The sequence below is a fragment of the Lepisma saccharinum genome, chromosome 4 (genome assembly GCF_977018435.1).
Source record: "Lepisma saccharinum chromosome 4, izLepSacc3.1, whole genome shotgun sequence".
NCBI classification, from domain to species: Eukaryota; Metazoa; Arthropoda; class Insecta; order Zygentoma; family Lepismatidae; genus Lepisma; species Lepisma saccharinum.
In genome coordinates this window covers 103,238,431-103,265,104 of record NC_139232.1, presented here as the reverse complement: position 1 = coordinate 103,265,104, position 26,674 = coordinate 103,238,431, and the positions used below count along the sequence as shown (strand labels likewise).

General features: G+C 37.5%; 1 protein-coding gene across 2 annotated transcripts in view; it reads left to right on the top strand.

Moving 5' to 3' along the window:
• LOC145986686 (aminopeptidase N-like) overlaps positions 1-26,674 on the top strand; it is an 80,531-nt gene that overhangs the window by 7,191 nt on the left and 46,666 nt on the right. For both annotated transcript variants that reach the window (XM_083120998.1, XM_083120997.1), the window contains exons 3-8: positions 2,186-2,285; positions 3,539-3,620; positions 5,489-5,699; positions 12,888-13,080; positions 14,761-15,038; positions 18,491-18,696. In XM_083120998.1, the coding sequence (XP_082977124.1) occupies positions 2,186-2,285; positions 3,539-3,620; positions 5,489-5,699; positions 12,888-13,080; positions 14,761-15,038; positions 18,491-18,696 (1,070 nt within the window). The remainder of the gene's footprint in view (positions 1-2,185; positions 2,286-3,538; positions 3,621-5,488; positions 5,700-12,887; positions 13,081-14,760; positions 15,039-18,490; positions 18,697-26,674) is intronic.

Here is a 26,674-nt window from a genome sequence, read left to right as displayed (position 1 = left end):
CGACTGCATTAGCCACTACGCTATCATCGGTGAACGGCCAGTTTCTGTAATGTTAAGTTATTCTCGGAATTTTAACTAAATGATAGCAAAAAAAGTTAAAATATCATACAAGCCATTAAAAATATTCTTAATGCTCCTTAGAACATTTTTTGTTTTCAGAATTTAAAATAGCGAAATGATTCTTGGAAAGGCAGACAAAGAACATTTTACCCCCACCCACCCTGGCTGGCCCTAGGTCGGGGCCATACAATATACTCAGAGCCTGTGACCAAAATATTTTCAGAAATCTTAAAAAGTCGAATATTTTTGTTCCTTAGTCTAAAGTACAGTGTTGTGTACAATCGCAATTTTCTACTATTACGTAAGAGCAATAAGCAGGCAGAACAAACCAAGAAATATGTGAGGTTCTAAATTGGTGTTTCTTTTCATGGTTAGACGTTCATTATATTTAATTTTGACGCCCTGTTGTGAATTTACATTGTTTCATGTAAATTAATATTACCACGTCCTCATTTTATAATATAATTAATAGTGCATATGAGCAATTTTTCATTGAAATGTTTGAACACGAATTTTATTTAGTACTTGTTTAAAATATAATTTCTATAATTTGGGATATTTTTAAGTGTGTCAAAAGAATCAATGTAGCTCTGCCACCGCTCCCCCATCCCCCCAAGAAAATCCAGCGTGAGACGAAATGTGGTGCGATGTGTTAGCGTGCGATCAACATTCCACAATAGCTTCATCTTATGTAAATGATCAAATGATCAAGAATAATTTTATTCTACTGCTTACCTCCAAAAAGAAGTTTTCTCTCTTCCCCTGCATCCACATTTTCAGAAACATATTTGATATGTTTATGTTAACAATGATACGACGCGGTGGTCGACGGACTTATTGTTATTCACAAGTTTCCGATGCACCCGATAACTGACTACTGACCCTGACCAACACCAAACTTCAACTGAAAAGTTCAAGGCAAAGCTAGGAGAGACGTAATCATATTTCGAAACGCCCATCTGGACAATGATTCCCGGACAACGGTGTTGTGGACATGCAATGGTAGGAGGGAGGCCAGGAATTCTTCATAGGATATTTGGTTCCTCCACAACACCTGCTTCGCGGAAATATGTCGGCTTGGATCTATTTCGGAACTACAGACCGTTCATATCTGAGTGCACCGACATCTTCCCTCCACTTTCCCTGGAACATTGTTACGAACGAGTGTATCTGTAGAAAACCTGCTGGAACTGGAGACAGGAAGAGGGAATTCCTAGGACGGATAATTCACGTTTGCACTGGCTTTTTAAAGACGAAACTGCCATTCCAACTCTGATTAGCGATCTGTCTTGTTCTTGCTGTTAGCGGAAACTTCAGCCTATGTTCATTTGACGAATGTAAAAATATTTTCTCAAATTTTATTCAGAACCACAAATGAGCAGAAGAAAATAGTACATTTTTTTATGACTCGACTGGGGGGGGGGGGGTCAAGAAGACCATATTGGCCCCCTCGATGATGAGTGCTGGGTCATGATGTAGCAATATTTTCTTTCTTTCTTGTTTCTTTCCTTCATGTTCATTAGTCAAATTCAAACAATGAATATCACATCATATGCTATTAGATTCTATTTACAAAATACATACAAAACTACTCTAGTTATGCGAATGTTCATGTACTACATAGATGTATTTAACAAGCCTACTGAAATAGGAAGTTCACACTTCCATTCGAAGAAGTCTGCATTTTTGCAACTACTGCTTGTGTCTGGTTATGAATTCCCTGTTGAAAGTTGTATTTTCATTTAGATATGAGTGTCTTTTTACAGTAGAGAAATAAATTAAAGCTGTGGAACATGAAAAGCGCAGCCAAGTAATGTATTTTCATTGATTTGAAATACTTTTTATGGAAAGAAGCCCAACCAAAAAAAAACCTCCTGTTTCTTTCCAAAAGAGCCGTTTTCTTTTCACGATTTCCAAATCAATTTTTACACATGATAACAATAAGAATCTTAAGGAGTGTAGTGCACGTTTACCCAATAGGGTCTATGTGTGATTCTATTGTTTTGCAGTATTCTTGCATGTTGTTTGTGCGGAATGTTTTTCTTTGTGGTATTGCAGAATTTTGCATGAATCATAGTATATGTATACAATTTTCCAATATACTAACTCGATATTCTTTCAAAAGGATGATCCCACATTCAGATTAAGAAGGAGATTTTTGAACTTTCACCGTTTTGGTTACGGACGAGAGAACGGAATTTCCAAAAGAGACTCACAACAACATGGTACAGTATTTTTAAATTAATTATTCATTCTTTTTATATATATATATATATATACGAGATGTGTAACTTAGGACCTAACTTTGGTGGGTCAGAATCGAACTTGGAGCTTAACTTTGGGAGGCAGAATCAAAGAGTTTTCAACCCCATAAAAATATCAACTAGGACTATTGTTGAAAGCCAGAATATCCTGTTACATTTGAGAAATCGTAAATATTACTGGATTCTTTGATACTAAGGTTCCAGGATGTTAACAAAAGTACCATTAACATACAAATTTCTATTAGACTGAAAATTTGTGGGCAAGTGTCCTCTTTGCCCAACGCCAACCAAATTACGCCTCTGTATAAACTTTCGAGATCTATGTTTGGATGTTCCTGTTTCAGCACATCAAGATAAATTTTCTACTTGTACACCCAAATAATTAAAAACTGCCAAACTTGAGAACCAGCATTGGTTGGAATATTTATATTTGGGTTTTAATATAAAACAACACAAGGATTATTCTCGTGTAATGTGTAAATATTTTTGCTTAAATATTGTGGATAAAATAGCTACACGATTTTAGATTTGGAATCCTTAGATTATCATAATTACTTCAAATGAGTAAGAGTTTAATACCATAAGGTTAGCAATGGAATCTGCAAAAGTATTGCGTTTAATTCTAACGACTTCATGAAGAATTCAAGACCTAGAAGGAATATAATAGAGGCGGTTTAAGGGCCGGGTAACTCGGGAAACATCCCGGGGCGCCACCCTCGGGGGCACCAAAAGGGAAGTCCCGCTTGAGTAGCGCCAAAACTTCACGTCTGATTAGGTAAGCAAATTCTTAAGAATTTGGATTTGTGTATACAAGGATTAATTGAAGTTACTGCTGCATAACATAATAATTATACTGCAAAATCATGTAGCAATTTAAGCTAAGAGATTCCTCTCATTTTAATGTCATTATGTACAAATTAAACACATGCCTAAGATGAACCTCTTTTGAATGGTAACACGTGAGACATTAAAAAAATAACGGTATTTTTAATTATTAAAACCATAAATTTATAACGTTGTCATATTTCCATTGGAGATAATAGGGGAAAAGAAAGGATGGAAGGGTGGAAAAGAAGGGACGCCAAAAATCCACCTCACACGGGTGAAAATTTTATCTGGAGCCACCCCTCAATCTAGATGTAAAGTTAATACCAAAATGACCATTACATTTCTGGTTGGTTAAAGAACTGAGAATCGTCTCTTTTCTTTTCCAGAACTTGTGATTAGGTCAATGTTCAACGAAACAGTTTCTCCAGCTAATTACCAGAAGACGTTGAATAAAATGGACAGTGAGGGGTAAGTATTCAGAGAGATAGTTATGTGTATGTGTGTATAATGGTATGTGTGTTTTTTGTGTGTGTGTCTAATGACGCTGCCAGAAAAAAGGTAATGGGTGGAGTAGGAATATTTACTTGGGAGTGGGGCATTACATTTAGTGCACAGCTGAAGAACAACACACGTAAAAAGAACATTATTACTGGTTGACTGGAGGGTGATCGTCCCTCCTGTCCCTCTTGGGTGCCGTCTCTCTCTTTTCTCTCACTCCCGCCATCTCCATGTGTGTGTTTTGAAACCTTTGTCTAAGTTTAAGAACATTTTATGCAGAAATAAGACAATCGGGATTGAACCTACAGTTTCAGGTGGCCTCCACCGAGGTCGAATGTGGGACACCTTGATTTGTTGGTGTTCCAATACGTTTCATTCCGCTTGTGCATTTCTCACCCTCTCTGTGTTCTTACATTCACTAGATTCTCACACTCACTCTCTCTCTCTATTCTCTTGTTTCATTGATTTCCTTGTTGCTTTCTGCTTTTCTCTCTTCAATTCTCTCTCTCTCTTTTTCTTTGTGAATGTTTTCTCTTTCCTGCACCGGCCCCTGTGGCCGAGTACGTCGACCTCCGTGGCGGAGTGGTTAGCAGAGCGCGCTACAACACCAGAGGTTCCGGGTTCGAGTCTCGGTTAAGGCATGGGTATTTGTGTTTGTCCAGATGATAAGGAAATGAGAAACTGTAACAATTGAAAAGTGTAAAAGTGAGAAAAATTGTGAATGGTGGGGGATACCTCCGTGTAGGGGGTATTTCCTTTATATGAAAAAAAAAGTGGTTAGCACATCGCGTTACGACGCCAAGTGTCCAGGGGTTCGAATCCCGCTCAGGTTTGGTCTATCTGTCTCCCTCTCTCCCTGTATTTATTTATTATTCTTCTCTCCCTCTTCCTATATTTTTCTCTCCAATTCCCCTTCTCTCACCTTCTCTCTCTCTCTCTCTCTCTCTCTCTCTCTCTCTCTCTCTCTCTCTCTCTCTCTCTCTCTATCTCTCTTCTTTCTCCCTGTGAATATGTCTAAGCTGCTGCTATTTATCTACTTATATCTCTTCTTCTCATCCACTTTTTCTCTCTCATCATCTCATTCTTCAGTTTGTCGGTGTTACATTTTTCTCTTTGCATGCGTCTCTCGCTTGAGGGTTATAATCAGGAGACCATTTGGGAAAGCGGTCTTGCATGCAAACTATCCTTTGATAGATATGTGTTATGTTTCTTATTATGTGCAAGGGATAAATCATTTCATCCAATCACTGTCTACCCTCACATGTTTGCTAAAGCGACTTAAAACAAAGCAAATGCGAATTCGCTCTAACACACTTACTGTGCTTACTGCCTTATCTTACTTTCTCTCTCTCTCTCTCTCTCTCTCTCTCTCTTTCTACTGTTTACTGTTCTGCCACATACACGCATGCACACAAAAAGTGAGAGAAGAGATAGTGAGATGAATTTTCAGAGAAGCCGACCGGACCCGTATCTGGTTTCGAGCCACCACCTGTTTTTCGGCAAAGTGCTGTTGTCACTTTTGCCTGCAGTGTTTAGACATCCATTCATTCACTGCTAGGTTATGCTCCCAAGGTATTTATATTGTATTAAAAAGTAGCACAATACGATAACACAACCTAGCAAAGATAACGCAACCGCAACTTCGCGTTAAAAAATCTCTAAAGAAAATGAATTAGCAACATCTCATTTAGTCCACGTGGAATTGACGAGAGCTGTTATTTCTTGGACGAACGCTATTGGTGGGAAAGGTTTCAAGGGACGATTTATTTGACTCCACGTGGATCTGACATGTTGTTGTTCTTAGGAGGAAAACTGATCTTTCGGAACTTTCTTTGAAGTAAAGTGAGGTTGGAATCAAGACGAGGAGTATACCACGAAGACGACAAGAAATATTTCTGGCAAACGTTTGATGAGCTCTGCCACGAGGATGGATCATTGCCTGCCAGCATATCTCTCCCTGATGTTGCAACCACATGGACCAATTACAGCAGAATTCCTGTTGTTACCATTAACAGAAACTACGAGAACAACACAGCAACTCTAAGCCAGGTAATATAAAATATATTTTTTAAGAAAACAATGCGTATATACAGGGTGATTAGTAATTCGACCTATTCCTGGAAAGGGGTAATACTAGAGCACATTTGCAACAAATTTGAGCATATGCACAGGGGGTCGGAAATCAATGGGTTTCGAATTATTGCAGTTTGTAGATTTTCGTGACATATTCCGACTTGCGACCAAAAACTACTAATTGCGAAAACACTACTACACCCTGGACACTTAATTGACACGTTGATAAGAGCTGACGAATGAGTGAATACTGGGTAAAAATTCATGTCCAAAATTTTCATACCCGCAGAAAGAAACAGTGATTGGAGCACACGTCATTACGAAATTTGGAAATTATCATTTAAATCGAAGAGGATTACTAAAACAAATAGTAACACACTTAGCGTAAAAATTACGGAAAAAACATCTTCGTTTCATAAGCTCTCTTTTTGGAGAGACATCTTTTCCACCATCTTCCCTAGTTGTTGTGATATTTCTTGCTTGTTGATAAATCTATCAGTTTCTTAAATGTTGCCAGGTCCTGGCATATCAAGATTAATTTATTTTCTATCTGACACTAGTTGTCTAAGACATCATAAATATTTGCCAAATTGAAAACGCACAAATACAATATTTTAATTAAATAAGATAGAATTATTGCCTGCATACGTAACCGGGGGAGGATTGAACAGGATTTGTAGTTTTTGTAACAGTTAATTCTGACAACCTGGAATCATGAGAATGGTAAATAACATTATTACTTCACTCATTTTCGTTCCCTTTTTTCTCACAACAGACAACTTATTTTCACTTTACAAAGAGGTCTACAACGCGCCTTCTAAGCTTTTTATTCAGATTTTTCCCCAACCCGTGTGCCAGTTGACAACATTTGTATCTTTTTGGAGAGCTTATTAAGCGATTAAGTTTTTCCGTAATTTTTATGCTAAGTGTGTTACCATTTTTTTGAGTAATCCTCTTCGATTTAAACGATAATTTCCAAATTTCTTAATGACGTGTGCTCCAATGACTGTTTCTTTCTGTGGGTATGGCAATTTTGGGCATTAATTGTTGTCCCAGTAGTCACTCATTCGTCAGCTGTTAGCGACGAGTCAATTAACTGCCCAGGGTGTAGTAGTGTTTTCACAATTAGTAGTTTCTAGGTCGCAAGTCGAAATATGTCACGAAAATCTACAAACTGGAATATCCCGAAACCCATTGATTTCCGACCCCTTGTGCATATGATAAAATTTGTTGCAAATGTGCTCTAGTATTACCCCTTTCCAGGAATAAATCGAATTACCAACCACCCTGTATATTATACATCAAGGCTGAGCCGATGGCGAGGTATCGGAAAGTATCGGATGGATTTAATTTACCGATAGTGGCCGATACTTTGGCGGTGTTTTGATGGTTGAAAACTATGCGCGACACTTTCGCGAAATCTAACTATCCTTAAAGTTAAGTAAAATTCGAAGTTTCAATTGATTTTGTACCATTCTTATCAGGGTGAAATTCATTCGTTGACAAACAGGAAAAAGATTAAAAATCATTTCTAAAATCACTCCTCACGAACTTGATGTCTCTTGCACATTCATTGCTATGGATACCTATTGATATTGATATTGTTATTATTACAAAGCGGATCAAAGCAACAATTAAACAGGGTATGTATTTGGTTGATGTGTTAAGGTAAATCACAGTATCGCGTCAAGAAACTATGACACAAGACAAATCAATAACATTGGATTGGATATCTCTGACGAGTACAAATCTTGTCAATGGAAAAATGGGTCGAAATTTATCAGGTTTTTTAAAAAGACTCAATCCAAGACCTTGCTCGAAGATACTTTATGGAGGCATATGTTTTTATCATTGTGTAAAAGAACCTGCATTTTGAGATTAAATAACAGATATTTTCATATCCTGAAGTATTTCTTTACTACTTTTAAGGAAAACTCTGGTAAATTGATGCTTATTACTGAATACTCATTGACCAATATTAATAAAAAAATTGGACAACAATTTCCAACCATCGGTATCGGTGAGAATCGTAAGAGTATTGGTATCGATTCAAAGGGGTATCGGCTCAGCCCTAACATAGTTTATAATGTACGTGACACACATTGTCTTCTAAATGTAAAGCGATCTCCTTTTTAGTACTCTCTTCTCCTCTCCAAAAGGTGTCCGGCTGTTTCCTTAAAGTATAACAGAAATTAACTTGGTAAGAACTAATGTCCTTGCTCATTCGGAACACTAGATATATTTCAGATGCTCATTAAAAAACGGGTGGGGGAGAAAATTACTTAATTACTTTATTAGTTATCGATTTGAAACTGTGATGTTTTCTTTAGAAAAATGTTACCAAAGGTTTTTGGGAATATTGACAAATTCATTCATTCACTTATTGTTTTCTGCCCAAGGGCAAGTCTTTCCTTCCAACCTCCATGCTGTTCGATCTTCAGCCTTTAGCTTTGTAGCATAGTAGGAGTCACTTATTTAGACGTCGTAAATCTTTTGGTATCTTCTTCTTCCCTGGATATTCTTTCCATTGATCATCCCTTCAATGACATTCCTTACTATACAATTTCTTCTCATCCAGTGACCGAACCAATTTATTTTTCTCTTCGTTATTATCTCCAGCATTGAACTCTCTTCCCCAACTCTTTCTAGCACTGCTTCCTTTCTTACATTTGCTGTCCATTTCACCCGTTCTATTCGTCTCCAAAGCCACATTTCTAGAGCTTCCACTAACTTTTTGTCACTTGTTAACAGTGTCAATATTTCCGCACCATATCGAGCTGCACTCTGTGCAATGCATTTCATTAGTTCTTTCCTCGGATCATTGTTCATAAATCCACAGAAAATATTTTCCTTCCTATTAAAGGCTTCCTTCGCTTCTATTTCTTGACTGCATTTCATATCACCGTTTATGACGCATCCAAGATATTTAAAAGTTTCTACTTGTTCGATTATCTCACCTCTTACGCTCACTTTTGCCTTTCTCGGTTCTCTTCCGATCATTACTGTTTTCGTATTCTGCACATTTATCATCATGCCCATCCCAAACTGTTCACAGTGGGTATTCATTTCTGCAAGCATGGCATTTATGGTTATTTCATTTTCTGCCAACAGGGTCATGTCATCTGCAAGTCATATACAAGATATTGTCCTTCCTCCTACTGCTACTAACTCTCTCTCTTGCAATGGGAACAGTTTTAGCTATATGTTCTAAATATAGTTAGGAGAAAGACAGCATCTTTGTCGTACCCCTCTTACAATTTCACTTCCTTGGCTCATTTCTTCTCCTATTCTCACTTTGACACATTGTTTCATATATAATTTGCAGATAAGCCTCCTATTCTTCCAATCTACCCTAATATTCTAAATGATCCCTGAAAACTTGGTCCAACTCACTCTATCAATCGTTTTGTCTAAATCGACAAAGGGTACAGATATTTATTTACCTTTTTCCAGATATTTTTCTGCAATTGTTCTCAGTATTCCTATGGCGTCTCTCGTACCTCTTCCCTTTCTAAAATCAAAATGTTCTTCCTCTATCTCTCTGTTTATTTCAGAGTGTAAGCATCTATTTAAAGTTCTCAAGAGAACTCTTGCTGATTGTGATATCAAACTGACTGTTCTATATTCAGCACATTTCTTGGCGTTACTTCTCTTCTTTAGAGTTACTTAGATTGTTTCCATGAAATATTTTTGCCATACACCTTCATCATACATTTCATTGCATAAATGTAGCACTTCATTATATCCTTCGTCGAGATCACTTTATGAGCTCTACAGGAATTTGGTCACTTCCTGTTGTTTTTCCGTTCTTCATTTCTTTGAGTGCGAGTTCCAATTCATCCATCATCATGAGTAGCCCTTCTTGCCCTCCTTCTTTTTCTATTCATCATGTATTTGGTCGGCTCGCTCTCCCCTACAGATCCTTTACATACTCTTCCCATGTTCTCAGTATTTCTTGTTTGTCGTTAATCTCGTTTCTATTCTCATCTTCTATCATCCACATAGCTTCCCACTTCTTTTTGTAAAGCGAAGGGATTGAATTTCACGGTATATATAATCTTCTCTTTCCTAATTCTTTTATTTCTTCGCACGTTAGTTTCATCCATTTCTCTTTTGCCTTATTTGCTTCTCTTCTTACCTGTTTATTGAGTTCTCTGTATAGTCTTCTTCCTTCCTGTGCATTAATACTCTTCTATCTTCTCCTTTCTTCCAATTTCTCGAGCATACTTTCCGTGATCCATGTTCTCCTTGCATTTGTTTCTTTCCCTGCACCCTATGGTGTCTTCGACGGCTATGTTAAGGGAAACTTTTATTCCTTCCCACATCGTGTCACTGATTTTAACATGCTTTATCACTTCAAATACACTTTCTTTAAATTATGTTTTTTTAAATCTTTTCCTTTGTTTTTCTCCCTTTAGTATCTCGATATCAGGTTTCTTTATTTTCTGTCCTCTTTTTATCTTCTTCATAGACAAGCATATCTTTCCCTCTACTAGTGCATGGTCCGAATTTATGTCAGCTCCTGGTAAGGTTTTTCAATCGTTGAGGCAGTTTCTAAATATCCAGGATGTAGTCTATCTGATATCTTCTGTTCTCCTTTGTGCATGTCCATGTGTATCTTCTTCTCGTATGCTATTGTAAGAGATAGTTTCCAACAATGAGTGAGTTACTCTTGCAGAAGTTGACCAGCAATTCAGCTCTAGCGATTCTGTCCCCTAATGCATATCTTCCTACTCCGATTCCTTCCTGGCCTTCTACTACTACTTCAGTTCCAATCTCCCATTACGATAATGTATGCTCTCTTCCTTTATTTTTTCATTATGTCTTCTATCTTGTCGTAGGTTTCTTCCACTTACTCGTCTGGCAAACCGCTATGTGGCATGTAGACTTGTATAAGCACTTGGTCTTTCTTCTTTCCCTTCAGTCGTGCCATAATTATTCCCTCATCCAGTGGCAAAGCCTCATAAGAGGCCCGGAAGCCGGGCCTACCCTAATATACTTGGCTATTAAAGATTATATTATTACTTATAATTTCATTAAACGACGCCATAATACAAGAAAACTGCAATTTTAGGCCTTACGATAATCACCACAAATTTCCATCCCTGCCAGAGTCTCTGTCGTCGCATGTCGAGCCACTTCTCATAGAGCCTCAGCTAGTCCCATAACATTCTATGTGCTTCATGTGGGAAAGCATAATTTTAGGGGCGCGTTCGCCCGAAATGGAGACAGTGATTACGGCCTCACGCAATGATGCTAACCCTAGCGTAATTGTGCTAAATGTAGTACAATTTGAACTTCCTTGGCACCTAGCACCCTGTGTTTGGAATAATGGTAAAATATAGCATCATCTATAAACATGCTCCCCTAGGAGACAGATAAGTTGAATTCAGAGGAATATATTTTGAAAAAATAAATTTAAAAAAATCCTATTTGATCATTTGATCTGATTATTATCAGATCTTATTTGTTTCAAACAAAAGGTAGCATGCCGATCCAGCCACATCTGGTCCACCGCCTTCTTTTCATCTTTTCTTTATCTTTCCTTACTTAGCTCACGAGGAACATTTTATGGGAGGAAATTGCTAGAAAGTTAGGGTCACAGATAAAAAAGCCGCCGCCTTTTGTAGTCGTCGAATTTTCTCAAACTTTGTCAAGCGATTGAATCAATTATATTGGTTAAACCGTTGTAATTAATTTGATGGGTGGAAATTACCAATATCGTTTAACTAAACAACAACGCATGTTCACATCACAACTGCCCCCAAAATAGATACATAAAATGAACATAAGACCTAAGTCATCCGAGCACAATTTAGTTGCATTTAGCAAAGTTAAGAATTTAATCAGCACACTTTTCCTGATTGGGAGGTTGGCAATGCTGAAGACACGGTACAAAACTGGGTTTCACATCTGTTTCTTGTTCAACGCGGGGTGTCCAAGGAGGGGAAAGGGAAGGTGACGGTAGAAAGGTAAATACAATTTGTTCAGAGGGCGAAAAATGTTTCTATCACAGTGTTCTGCGTTTTCGTTAGTTTCTCGATTTACTCCTGTTGCTTTGTTCTTTTATTATTATATTTTATCTTGTCTTTTCTTCTTTTCATTCATTTATTTTTTTATAATTCTTTCATTGATTTCCTTTATTTTACTTCGCTTTTTGTGCCACTTTTGGCTAATTTGCGAAGATGGGGAGGAGTGTTGATATGATGATATTGACAAATGGACACTCACAAATATCCATGCCCAGGCCGAGATTCCATCCCAAGACCCCTGGTGTCGTAGCGCGATGTGCTAACCACTTCGCCACGGGGGTCGGGTTTCATTTTTGTAAGCGAGAAGTGAGCAAGGGAAAAATAACTTGTATTACTCTGGAATGCTACAAAAACAAGCATAGAAGCCTATTAGAGGGCATAGGAAGAAAGAAGGGGCATTGAAGACTGTCACTCGAATGACATCTAAAGCATCAATTCACAATAAAATGAAGAAATACGATTTACAAGTTAGCACACATCAAGAGTTAAGAATATGTTGTTACATTTTCAAAAATAACTTTAAAGTTATATTTTTTATATTTTAAAAAAGTCTCACCCATAACAACACGAACTCACAGCATGTGCCTACCCTTCCAGTGACACCACGCTTCGCCACTGCTCTCATCCACATAACATACTGATATTACTAAATCTCTTACACGTGGTTCAAGTACTATGCCAACGCCATGAATTCCTGGTGAGTCTCCTCCCGAATGAAACATTGACAATTTGTGGAAAGTAAATATTAACTAACCCTCTGGTATCCCCAAACCCCGGAAGTTGATTACCGCAGCAACATATCTCTCTCTTTCTAACATCGACCTCCGTGGCAGAGTGGTTAACACATCGCGATACAACGCAGGGCTTCCGGATTCAAATGCCAGGTTGAACATGGATGTTCTTTGTGAATGTATCTTTTTTCATGAATTTCATCATCCATCACTCATTCTCATCTTCGCGATTAGCGAGAAGTGGTAGAAAAGAGAAGTATTATAAACCAAATCAAGCAATATCTCCCTCTTTCATCAGTTTACAACGCTTTATGTTCTATATGCGACTATTATATTGTTTAGAGTGTACACTTAAGAATAGAAATGAATTTTTTTGGAATGTTATCATACGTCTATTACAGAAAGTCTACATTGTAAGGAAAAACAAAGAAACAGATGAGGACCTGCTGTGGACTATTCCCATCCCCTACACAACGGAAGACGAGCTTCAGTTCGTTGATAGGAGAGCTAAGATCTTCCTACAAGAGAGGGAAGGAGTGCTGACCGGGCTTCCAGATAGAAACAAATTTATCCTTGCCAATCCAGAGTATGTAGGTGAGTTCTGTACCACGTATCAATTCGCTTCCATGTGTGACATGTATCTTGTATTTGAGGAGGTTTCTTCCGTACATTTTCAGCGTGTCAATTAAAGCCTTATGCTTTAAAGTGGGATTTTGCTAAGAAACCAATTGTCCTTTCAGAACAGTAAATGAATGAAGTTATCATTTTTAGTACTACGTACCAATTCAAACAATGGCTCTAGAGGAAAACATTAACAATTCACAGGCCTGCATGGGTTTGGATGACTCACAGATGACTGTTGCCCCTGAATTATTTCAACATGCTGATTCAATAAATGAAATCCATTTTTACCCATCACGTGTATTTTTTTAAAAAAAAAAATAGCAATATATTAACTGCCTTAATTTCACAATAAAATGTGTAGTTCCATGATTTCCTTAATAGATGGCTCTGTTTAGATAATGGGTAAATATTGGCTTTCTACATTACAAATCGTCCAATTTCGAAATATAAATGCACATAGAATATTAAGCATTTAATCCACCTTCCATCATCAAAAGACACATGGATATGGAAATTGTAAACTTTGATTACGTAAATTCAATTTTTGAAATCCCCATAACGATTTCCTTTAAAAAATTACCAAAACTCAATGTTATAATGTAGTGTGTTGATTGAACTTAATGACGTGGAGAAAAATAATGATCTACGGGAAAAACCTGACGTGATGGGAAGAAATATATGTCATGTGCACAAAAATCTTCCAGAATCACCTATTGATTTGTAAACAGCCGAAATTTCCTGTGTTTAAATTTATTATTTTGCATTCTGTCATGGACTTAATGCTATGGCGAATATGATAATTTTCATTGTAAAATTGTGAAAAATCCTGACGTGATGGGGGAAAATGGATGTCAATTCCGTGATCAGCATTCAAAATACTTCCAGAATCACCTATTGATTTCAAATCACGTGATGTTTAAAAATAAATGCAAGTGGTGGGTGGATTTTATAATCACTAACTACAAAGTAAATCATTCATCTTCTCACCTATTTCCGTAGCGATCACTAGTCCAATACATCATCTGAATTTTAATTTTTCGTCCATTGAAAAAATTAATAGTTATAAGTCGCGTTGCATAAGCGACTTGAGCCGACCTCTGTGGGAGAGTGGTATTCAAAGCGCGCCACGACTTCAAGGCAGTCGGGTTCGAATCCCGCCTGGCCATGGGTGGTTATTGTGAGTGTCCAATTTCATCATATCGTCACTCATCCTCGTCAACATTACAACAATGTCCTTACAATTTAGACTTGACCTTGAAGCATATAATTTACTATTAGGTATCCCAACAATGTTGCTGTACAAGCGACTTTCATGTGACGTCAGAGTGCGCACAGCCTGCATGTTTGCGTAAGCAAGAAAATGTGAAATAACGTGAGCTTCTGTTTGAAACACCGAATACTTCATAATGTACCACCGTAAAAATGTTTCAAATCTCTCGCTTGAATTCCGTAGTTTACAAGAACTGTCATCCATCAAGGCTGCTCGAAGTACCAATTCAGAAGATTGTGACGTAGGTGAATCACACCTACAAGTTTTTCTTGAACTACAGGCATATTTAGTATGCCCTAACTATAGCTACAAGGGAGTTATTCTTTTAAAGTGTGTACTGGTTCTTTTTTCTTTTTATACCATTGTCTGAAATCTTCCAGGTCTCTACTACGTTAACTACGACACCGACAACTGGGACCTGATCATCCGGTATTTGAACAGCGACAACTTCAAGAACATCCCCGCCCTGACTCGTGCCCAGCTGATCCACTACAGTGCCTACCTATGTATGTCAGGCGACCTCTCCTACGCCCACCACTTTCGCCTGCAGCTCTTCCTTCGGAGAGACCTGGATACCGGAGAGCCATGGTTCATGAAAATGAATAGCATCTTTCTTGACTCATTCCTTGACGGTACAGATGCATGGGAGTATTACAAGGTATTATTATGATTATCATTATAGAACTGGTGAACGTCAAGTGTAAATTACAGTGTGATTATTGTCTGTGGACCATTATAAATTTACTACGGATAAAAAATGGAACTGACAATAGTAATTCTGATGCGAATTGAATGATAAACTCTCCCAACGTTTTTTGTACACACCTCACAAATGCTCTGTGTGTCAACCTTTGTTGATGTGGCAGCTAACCGAAACTGCTTCTCGTCGCACATGCTTCGTTATTCTGATAATTTTTCGTAATTTCTATATTTATATCAAAAGTCTTTAATTCGGAGGAAATATGGCGCTGAAAAAATTATCAATAACCATTAGTTAGACGTGCATTTTTTTCGTTGTCGTCGTCGGTACAGCAATGTTCAATATGCGTCAATGACCCTTTGGAAATGTAAGACTGCATGATCAATGATTATGCAGAAGGATGTTGTTGCACCAGGTTTCAGCGTCATATTTGCACCTGGTGATGAAATTTTAACAATTTATTTTTCTTGAGAATTACAAGGTGGCCCCACTATCACTAACTCAGAGGTTTCAGCAAGGGACAATGGAATTTTCCGACATGAAATGAACTGCAGTGATATTAGTTTAAATCAGGAATGTTGTACAATAACGAATGTTACTAGTGGAATCTCTGCGAGAACATTAAACAATGAAAGCGGTGAAATGCGTTTCAAATCGCCCTGCCTACCAAAGGATGACCATATAAGGCATGCTTGTAATTATGACCCATACCTTTTGCATGTTAAGTCTTGTCTCGGTGACTTTAATAATGTTAAGTATTTAGACGTTGAGAAAGATGAAGTTTTAACTGTTGCATTTTTGATGGAGTGGATTACTCAGAGCCTGAGTGGACTGTTACAGATAAAGGAACTCCTGCACCTTTACTTGAAGCACCAGAAATACAGCGAAGAATTTGTGACAATATAAATAATGTCGTCTCGTTCCCCGTTTCTCACACCATAACATATTCATGTGTACTTTTAGTCGATGTTCGTACCATCCACATAACCAAATCGTGTCGTCATGGTAACCAACGCAGAATATGGTTTCGGTTACCTTTGCATTATATACTGAATCTATCATTGACTTGTTTCTTAAAAGTTTAATTGACACAGGTAGTCAATGTAATTTGTTGGATAATAAGGTTTGGATCACTTTATGTTCTTTACTGCCAAATATAAAGCTGGAACAAATGGATGGAATTCAGTTCGCTTGTATCGCGGGTGAACAGCGTGTAAAAGTGGTAGGATTTAAATATGCCATTATGAAATTAGGTAATGAATTTGTCCACGTGGGTTTATTTGTAGTTAAACAATTACATGCCTATTTGGTTTTGAGAGCACAAGTGCAAGTGCAATAATTAATTATCGTATGTCTACTGTTGAACTCAGTAATTGAGGTGGTAAGGAAGTATCATGTCCTTTTGTTTCGAGCACTGTTCTATATAGAGAAACTTTTTTCTCTTTTCTGGAGGAAAAAGTTCTGATTCCGATTTCAAATTCTGTGCTGATTTCAAATCTGTATTTAGATTTTATCTGTCAGGAATAGTTTACGAGTAATCGTGATTTTCATTTTATCTACAATTCTTGCAATTTATATTGCATATAACATTATATACATGCTCTTTTTCCTTTGTCCGTTAGACATGCTTCAAAGTCTGGATTTGCTGAAGTTCTCTACTTTGAGGTCCCACAAAGTACGTTTCTTTTGCTTTGCTGGTGAGAGACGAGGCAATTTGTTTGAAATACACTTAAATCTTCTTCCAGTTGTGTCCATAGTCCTTATAAATTGTTTCGTAAGGCCTAGCTTGGTGTGAAGAGGGGGAAGAGGAGTATCACACGCTGTATAATTTTTCTCCCACTTGTCAATTTCGTTGAGACAAATTCTTTTTTGTGTAGGAGTTCTTCTGTCACGGGTATACCACTTGCAGAGGAAGCAGGGATACTTTGTGTAGTCATGTTGCATTCCCAAAACCATTGCAACTATCTTGAAGTCGCCAATTATCTTCCACTTATGCTCATTATATTCCATGGATTTCTTCTAATATCCCTGGACCTAAAGGAAATCGGTAAGGATGGAAAATGTTGGATCGATTTTGCCTAGGATGGGGACAGATGGAAGGCTTGTGTTGCTGCAGTCATAATCCTTTGGGCTTAAGAAGCTAGAGAGTTACTTAGTTAGCTTTTAATATCTCACAGCTTTCTTTGTGACATCAGAAGAACGTATGAACGTTCATTAAACCACTAATGTCGTTGCAATCAGTCAGTAGGTGCTCAGTTTCAAAATAGGCACGTTTGCCTAAATTTAGTAAAGTTTGTGCTGGGGTGGAGATTATATTGGTCGATTCCAAGGTAATGTTTGTAGTAATTCTTCATGATAGAGAGAATCCTCTTCTTCTGCCTTACAAAGGCCAACTCTTCACAGATGTAGCAGAAGCTACCTGGTTGAATTCGACAAAGTATATCAACTTAAACAAAAGCTGCAAACACAATGCTTAGTATTTTGACAATAACTTGCAGGCACATTATGTAGCTTAGTAACAGAATTGCCAACATCTGAAACAGAAGCTCAGAAGCAGATGTTGCCAACTGCTCATCTGACAATTCCCTGCATTTATCATGAACGGTGAATCTGAGTAAAATGAGACTCTTCATTTCCTTATATAATTAAAAAAACTGTCCCTGATAGCGATATTCTAATTACGGATTTGAATTTCCAATACCAAATCCCTTTAGAAGAAATAAAACCTTTGTAGAACAGTGTAATTCTTGGATTTTGTAAAATTTTGTCGTTTGAATCTTCTCAGTGGATGATTGTTTATCTAGCTTCTGAAATTCATCAGAAGGGTTACGACAATAGATATTGTGAAGCTCGAGTAGCTGATAACTTATTTAATTTATTGCTCAAATATCAAAATGTGTCATTAATTGCAAATATTATTTTGTTTCGACGAATGTATAATATTGGACATTTAAACTGAATGATAGCAAACATGTGCAAGAGTATAAATGTAGTTCAAAATTGATCTTTATTCTTTGAAAGATTTGTTATAGTATAAACAGTTGTTTTGAATGTTGAATGTTATGTCACTCTTTGATGTGTATAATTAAGAACTTGTATCATTGAGGTTAACCACAGTATGACGCCTATATTTTATTGAGCTCAGCAGGGGAGGTTATTATAACATCTTTTTATAACATTCACAATTTAAATGTATTAACGATAAAAATCTTTGATAAGAAGAACGACATTTCATCATCACTGTTAGTTCTAAAATGTATTATGGGATATGGTGTAATATACAAAACTCGTAATTTCATTTCTGTGTTTTATTTATAACAAGAATTTATATATTTTATGATTGTTTCTCATTTGAAACCCTACAGCAACATGCTGCATTGTCTAAAATAATGTTTGGGTGTCCCTTGCAGAACTACCTCATTTACCTGACAAACCCAGCCTATCAGGAACTGGGAGAAGAGGACAAGGAAGGGGATTCCCCATCAAGGAAAGAGGCGAGGACAAACGTCATAGAAATAAGGGAATCATTCGGGGCCAGCGAGCAGGTTGCATGGTACAGGCAGAAAGTCCAGAAATGGATGGAGTTGGAGAACCCGGACAAGGAGATGCCGGTGGAGTGAGTACTTTTGCTCATTTTCCCCCCAATACAAACTGTAGGAATAGAAAGTATGGCTAATTTTTTATGAAGCGAGGCCAGATATGAACAACTAGGTGAATATTATGTGACCTTGTAGTAGCCGAGCTATAGGACCTGAAGAAGGGAACAATGGTTCCCGAAAAGTGATCAGCCGAATAATTAGTGATCGGTTAGTTCGTATGAACTTTCCAGCCTGATCATTACTTGTGCGTAATTAGAGATCGGTTAGTTCATTGAACTCCCCAGCCTAATTATTGCCTATTTTTGTGGGAGCAGGAAAAGATTTTTTATCCAAAAGGTTTAATATCTATCCAGTGGTTCCCGTAACGTTTTCGGTGTACAAAATAGATACTCATTTTACGTAAGTAATAAATAACTTTGTATTTTTAATTTAGAAATACGAAAGAATATATATAAAAGTGAGTAAGATGCACAAACCTGAAGTATGAATCTTGTAGTAGATTTTAAGTCTTTAGCTCTGTTCGTGAACATTGTGTCTTAACTTATAGTAGAGCAAACGTACAGGAAAAAATGGCCTAACCCAGAAATAATTGCAACTCAAATGTATTTTTTGTCAGATTGTGCAGAATGGTGTAGTGAATAATGCATTAAATATTCACCATCCAAATGTTTGGGGAAAATGGCGGCAAAAATTCACCTTGAAAACTAAAAAAATGTAATATCTCGAAAGCGGTGCGTTGTACATAAAAAGTGAAGATATACAAAATGAAAGAGCAGAAAAGTTGATAAATTATGGTTTTGTTTAATAGAGCTACTATAAATCTTGATTGAATTAGAATTATTCAAATATTTTCTTTCATTTTTAGAATTAGAGTATAATAATACATAAAACAGCGAATATGTAAGAAACTACGTATTTTACGTCCAAAAATTACTAAACAAAATTCATAGCTTATGAATTTATCTAGACAGTTTACTTTCTACTGCAATTAGAAAGAATCGTATTGAAAATGGAATTCGCGCAGATGATTTTGGGCCAAATCCACTGGTAGGCAAAGGCTTAGCATTGAGAGACCATAGTGACTTTTGCTCACAGATATTTTATTTTCTTGCTAAAAAAATGTTCTCTAGCTCGTAAGTATATCGGTTTCCTAAATGATATTTTATATATTTTTATACATTGTGTCTGCATAGATTGAAAAATCGGATGTTGTCAAATGACGTCACTGTGATTCAAGGGATATCAAGATTGAAAAATCGGATGTTGACAAATGACGTCATTGGATTCAAGGGATCTCATCGTTTTGTACTCCTTCTACACATGAATACCATTAATATATTTCTGTTGCAATATTATCTGTTTTCTATTCTGTTTTGTTTCCTATTATCAATCCTCATAATTAGAGCTTCTGAAATGTCTCGTCTGAAGTTCAACGGATCATTTATTTCTTTTCATGATTCTCTCCCACATAACATATCTCTCTCTCTCATATTCCCGCTATTTTTTTATATGTATAATTTAGGTTCTCTTATTCCAACTGCAAATCACTAAGTCAACGAAATGAAGTATTACTTCCAAGGTCCACTTTCATGACTTGAAAAATATTCTTTACCAAGAATAAATGGAAGTCCATTTTGTCAACACCTCCTATAAAGGCGCACTACTCCCTTCATCCATGTTATGTGCATAAATCAATCACTGTCATTCAGTTCTCGTGGCAATTACATCACGTCAAATTTTGACATCTTTAGAGCCTTCAATAGAGGAGAAAATATATGTAATTCCTTAGCTTCATAAATGGTAAAATATAACAGCTAATGAAAATTAGAAAGTTTTGGCAATTCTTAATAAATTAAACGTTAAAAAGGCAGGAGGTTCGGATGACATTCCCAAGAGCGTTCTGGTGGTGTTGGCCCCACTTATAGCGAAGCCCCTCGCCGACATAAGTCCTTCAAACGTGACCAATTTCCAACGAGCTGGAATCACTCTATAATAACTCCAATTCACAAATCTAAATCTCCTGCCCTAGCGTGTAACTACAGGCCGATTTCCTTAACCCCAACATTAAGCCGAGTTATGGAAAAAGTAATAGAGAAGCAACTGAAAACTTTCCTGGAAGTCAACAATCTGATATATGATCGACAGTATGGATTCAGGAAGGATGTATCCTCGGAATTATTATTACTTAGTCTAATTAATGAATGGCGCGAGACACTGGACAAAAAGAAGCAGTTCCCTAGTTGGATTAGTTTCTCTGGACGTATGTAAAGCCTTCGATACCGTTGATCACAAGTTGCTAATAGAAAAATTAAAAAACAGATTTGTTTTCAATAGCAAAACAATTCTCTGCATGGAAAGTTTTCTCGCGAATAGAAAAATCTCAACGAAAGTAGGATGTTCACTTTCCACCGAGCAGTAAGTGTCCTCGGGCATTCCACAAGATTCTATACTTGGCCCAAAATTATTCAACCTATTTATTGACGATATCACACTAATAAATTCAGATTTGTCGATTACTCTGTACGCAGATGACTGCCTTCTCGACAATGTTGGAGAAACGTACCAGGATGTAAAGGAGAAAATGGAAAACTCATTCCCCAAAGTACTAAATTGGTACAACGTCAACAACCTGAAGCTTAACGTTGCTTCACACCGGTAAGGGAATCCCGGCTACCCTTAATGACGCCAGAGTACCATTCAGCAATCATTTAAAGTATCTAGGAATCATTATAGACCCCAGCTAAATTTTAATCTCCAAATAAATAACTATATTCGTAAAATCTATCACCATGTTTACATATTTCAAAAAATTCGTAAATATCTCAATAGAAATCTTAGTAGACATTTCTGCCTTTCCTTTATCCGTCCCGTATTCGAGTATGGAGCTAGTCTTATTTATGGCGGTAACTTAACTCATTTGATGAAACTTGAAACAATCCAAAACAATTGCTTAAGAACTATTCACATGCACTCCCAAGAAAATAATTCTCAACAATTGCGCAAGATTTACAACATACCCACAGTCACTTCGAGAATACATTACATCTACCTGAATAAGGTATTTCATAGTATACATAACAAATCATCTCCATTGCATAATAGGATTAAGCTCCGCTCGAGTTCAGTACCCGAAACACCAGATCGTCCTTACATACAGACCTAGTAATCCTCAAACCTAACAAAACCAGATTTGGCCAGAAGTCCTTCTCGTACCTAGCAGCGGTAACCTGGAATTCACTCCCGACGAAGGTCAAACTCAGTACCAGCAAAGCGCAGTTCTGTCGTTTTCTACATTCACATGCATATAAATTCTAACTCCAGTAACATAATTTCAGATTTCACCCCCCCCCCACACCACCATTCCCACCACACACACATGTTTTAAAATGTTCAATTATGTACTTCGAACATTAATTTCATACACACTCATTCCCAAACCCACACACCCTTACATTTTCCTTTCTTCTAAATGTGTATAACTCTCAAACTTTCTTTATTTCATTGCTACTATAGAACACTTTATACTGTATACTCATGTAAATTCATCTCATTTTCCTTAGATGTAGCTTTTGTATATTTTTTACCACATAGGGCATCAAGTCATTATTTGAATTAATATTTTTCTACATGAAATGCTGTATGGCTTAATTGTAACCCTATTGAGATAATAATAATAATAATAATAATAATAAAGATATTAATAGCATTCACAAAAGCCACGTCCCTCCCCCTCGCACACACGCCAAGACACCCCCCTCACATACACACCCCTGCGTGCGCACGCAAACAGTGACTTGCCCAAGAGTTTCATAGTTCTTCTTACGTTTTAGTTCCTTTTAATTATTTCTTCTTAAAGAAAATATTCAATCAAAATTGGGGTTTTAACCCCTAGCACCAATCCCTGGTTACGCCACTATATACATTTGGATAAAAAATAACTTAAAATACACAAAAGTGTACCAAATATTTTGTAACAATATTGGCTCACGAACTCATTGCTTTGTAATCTTAAGTCACAACTCACAATGTTGGCAAATAACGACAACAGATTTTTTAAAAATCTAGCTGCCCCAAAAGATATGAATTTCACAAAATCATATTTGGACACATCAAATTGAACATTAACAAATATTAGACCCATCCTCTGTAAAAAAAATATTTCTTACTCATAATAACAAATAAAAGTTTACTCACGTGCGTGGAACAATGACCTGATCGTGCCACACACCTCAGGAATGACGTCATCAAGTCTCCAATTCTGTTAGTCTTACATCTCCACCAACGACAATATCGAAAAACCACAAGTTGTCAATTGCCCGATTCGTGATTGAAAGGAGTCGACTCAACGGAAAAACTTCTGAGCATGTTCTAACATTGATTTGCCAAATGACGACGCGGTGTGCGATAGGAGTATGGAGGGGGGAAGAACTACTCCCTATGCCCCCACGTCTAATCACCGCCACTGTCAATACATTGAACTAATATGATACGGTAAAATACAGTTCTAAATCCGTCACTTTTCTTTCGAGTCCATTGCAGATACCTGGTGCTAACATGTTACACCCTCACCACCTGTCGGCCCGGCATTGCAGTGCAGTCGGTATTGGCGGTCCCCATCGAATGAAACAACATCGATTTTCCCAAAAATTTGTTTAATATTTGGGATTTGTGCAATGTAAATAGATCGGATATTAAGTTGATTAAAGAACATGATATAACATTTTTATACCCTTTGCTCTTTCACTTCCTTTAACGTCGCATCCTATCACCAGTGCTATTCTCTTTGTTCATAGATTGGGTAGCACATGAAATTAAAATGGACCAGGATTCAATCACATGTATAGGAGTGCAAAGTATAACAGTCCTTATGTATGCAGACGACATAGTCATCTTGTCCGAGACAATAGAGGGTTTCCAAAGGAGCACAGATAGCATAGGCTATATGAGGAGTGCAACAAATATAAAATGAATGTAAACATTAAAAGAAAATGGTTGCTTTCAAAAATGGCTAAATATTTAGCAGACAGGAGACATGGATATACGGGGGATATAATCGAGCGGGTTAAAAACTTCACATACCTGGGATCAACACTCTCCATAACAGGAAGCTGGACACACCACATAAGAACAAGATAAACTAAAACAAAATTTGCAATAGAACAAGTCATAAGGACAATAATTAAGCCACCTGAAATGCGTTTCCCGGTCATTCAAAACATATATTCATCAATAATATTAGGAACATTAAACTATGGAGTATAACACAACCGGCACGCAAACAGAATTTTATAAGAGGGTAATGGGCGGAAGCAGAGGTACGGCCAACTGTGGGATCCTCAAGGAATTGGGGTTGAACAGAGACACGGCACAATCACGGATGAGGGTTGTTAAATATTGGGTGCGATTATCACAAGAGGACCAAACTACGCTGAGGGGACAATGTTTGGGAATACAGACAAGGGAGGAAAACGTTCACACTTGGGGTTCGGACTTGAAAAATCTCCTATTCAATAGCAGAATCGGTTGGGTATGGGAAGAGGGAGGAGGGGGGGGGACATTTCACCAGAAAACCAAATCAGAGCAGACTACCAAACGAAGACCTCAATCAGGGAACAGCAAAGAGTAAGAGAAAGGGGTAAATCGAAATATATCAATGTTGTGGGGGGAAAAAGAAAGAGGTGCTCTGACATGGTTCAGACTAGGTGGATGGAAGCATTTAAAGAAGAGAAACGAAGCAGGGGAAACTATATGTTATTTGTGCGATGGAGATGAGACGGACGATCATATCCTACTGAACTGCCCCTCTACACATGACCTAAGGAACAAATAGATGAAAAACTTAACATGGAGGGAGGTGATAGAAGTGGTAGATGACAATAAAGATACAAGAAGCAGGACAGCAAGTGGAGAAATACCTGGGAGATGTAAAGAGGGGTATATTACTAACTTAAAGAGGGGAATATTAATACACGACTTTGAGGAAAGAGAAAAAATGTAGTTCGTACAGCTCGTACCAGGAAGAAAATAAATAAATAATAAAGTACAAAGTCGCGTTTCTACCTTTTCGGTTAATCGCGACGATGAGTGAAGATATAATGGATGAAATGGGACGTGCAAGTAATTTTATATATTCCAACTTGGCCTCCCTCTCTTCATGACGCTTCACACTGACCACTCCTGCATGGAGGTTGGCCTGCGTGTTAAAGGTGTCCTCGATCATTCTCGGTAATTTACAACGTTGATTTGTCACATTAAGTAAGACGATTTTTACATCTGCACCACTCAAAATGGTTTCTGTGTGGCTACCTTTTTTCAACATTATTGTTATCCACAATCTTCCGGAAGCGTCAATACATCGTCTCATACATTAGCGTCTACTTCTGAATTGAGTCGGCCAACGAATATTGAACGTATCTCAGAAATATGTTCATTTGCAATACACTTTGCTTCTTCAAGTAGCGTGAAGAGTGCTGCATAAACTATGAGATGACCCCTTGTGTCTCTGGCTATGGCCTTTTCGGTTTGATTTGATATGTTTTATTTCATACTACGGCGTTTATCTGTCAATTTTGGCTAACCGCGAATTCGAGGACTGATGATGATATGGTGAGATGAATGAAGGGAGAATATGGGCGACAACACGAGTCCCACAGAGGATTGTACTGACTGTGAGTCCAGACGTCAGAGCTTCGGTAGTCTTCAAAATGCAGTCCAAGGTGCACTACTTGGAAGTGAGGGCCTATTCCGGTGATCATTGGTTATCATAGGTTTAACAGTATTACCTCCGTAAATGATCTCAAGGAATTGTTGAAGGCCTGAACCTGCCATTAGATAAGCAACACATCTCAGGAAACTGATCTTGATATGAAGACCACCCAGCCTTAATATGGGCTGCTTCAGAGGGATATCTGCGTCCTCACTGGCTACCATACAGTGTGCTTTTAGATATATTGGTTGATCAATGTGATGATGTGTGTGTGATTTACCTCTTTGAGTGCCCACAAATATAGTGGAATGTGTATTGAATACATATCTGGAAGTGAAGAAATCGCTGGTTTCCCTGGATGATCACCTTTTTCGATTATTTGCCGCAGGACCTGCTACAGATAGACTTGTGTTGTGTGGTCCATATATGTTTGTGATTGTCCATTCATCCATCCTTATCTTCGTGATTAATCAAAAGTGGCAGAAAAACGACGTAATATAAACTAAAGCAGATCAAATAAATTCGAAAAAGCCTTAGCCAGAGACACAAGGGATCATTTCATAGTATATGAAGCACTCTTCAAGCTACTTGAAGCAGCAGAGTGCATCTTGCAAATGAACTTATTTCTGAGATGCGTTCAATAAGCTTTGGCCTTTTCAATTCAGAAGTAGACGCTAATGCAATACATTAGGATGATCGATATTTTTCCGAATTTCATTAAAGTCAAGCGTATTTGGATGTGGAGTTTACATCTTCAACCAGTTATGCATATGTTCTCATTTTGCTGCATCAGGGGGAAGTACCTGTACTACAAGTGCACGTCCGTATGTACAGGAAATGATGAAATTTAACATGTTAGCACCAGGTATCTGCAAAAAATTCTGCAAATATACTCTCTGGCAAAGTGACTGATTTAAAACTGTATCATAATAGTTCAATATGTTGATAGTGGCGGCAATTAGACGTGGGGAATGGGGAGAAATCCCCCTCCCCACCATACACACTTTTTGTCCCAGCACTGTGTCTCCTAATGCTAAGCTTTGCCCACCAGTGGATGTGACCCAAAATCATCTGCCTGAATTCCATTTTCAATACGATTCCTTCTAATTGCAGTAGGGTATAAAGAAAGTAAACTGTCCATGCCGCTCCCCCTCCCTTGCTCAGTTCAAACACATAATCGCTGCTACTGTGTGTATACATTTTTAAACAACAAAAACTACACGTAATAAACGGAAGTGAACGAAACACTGCAGAAAACAATGTATTATGTTCTTAGCAATATCATAAGA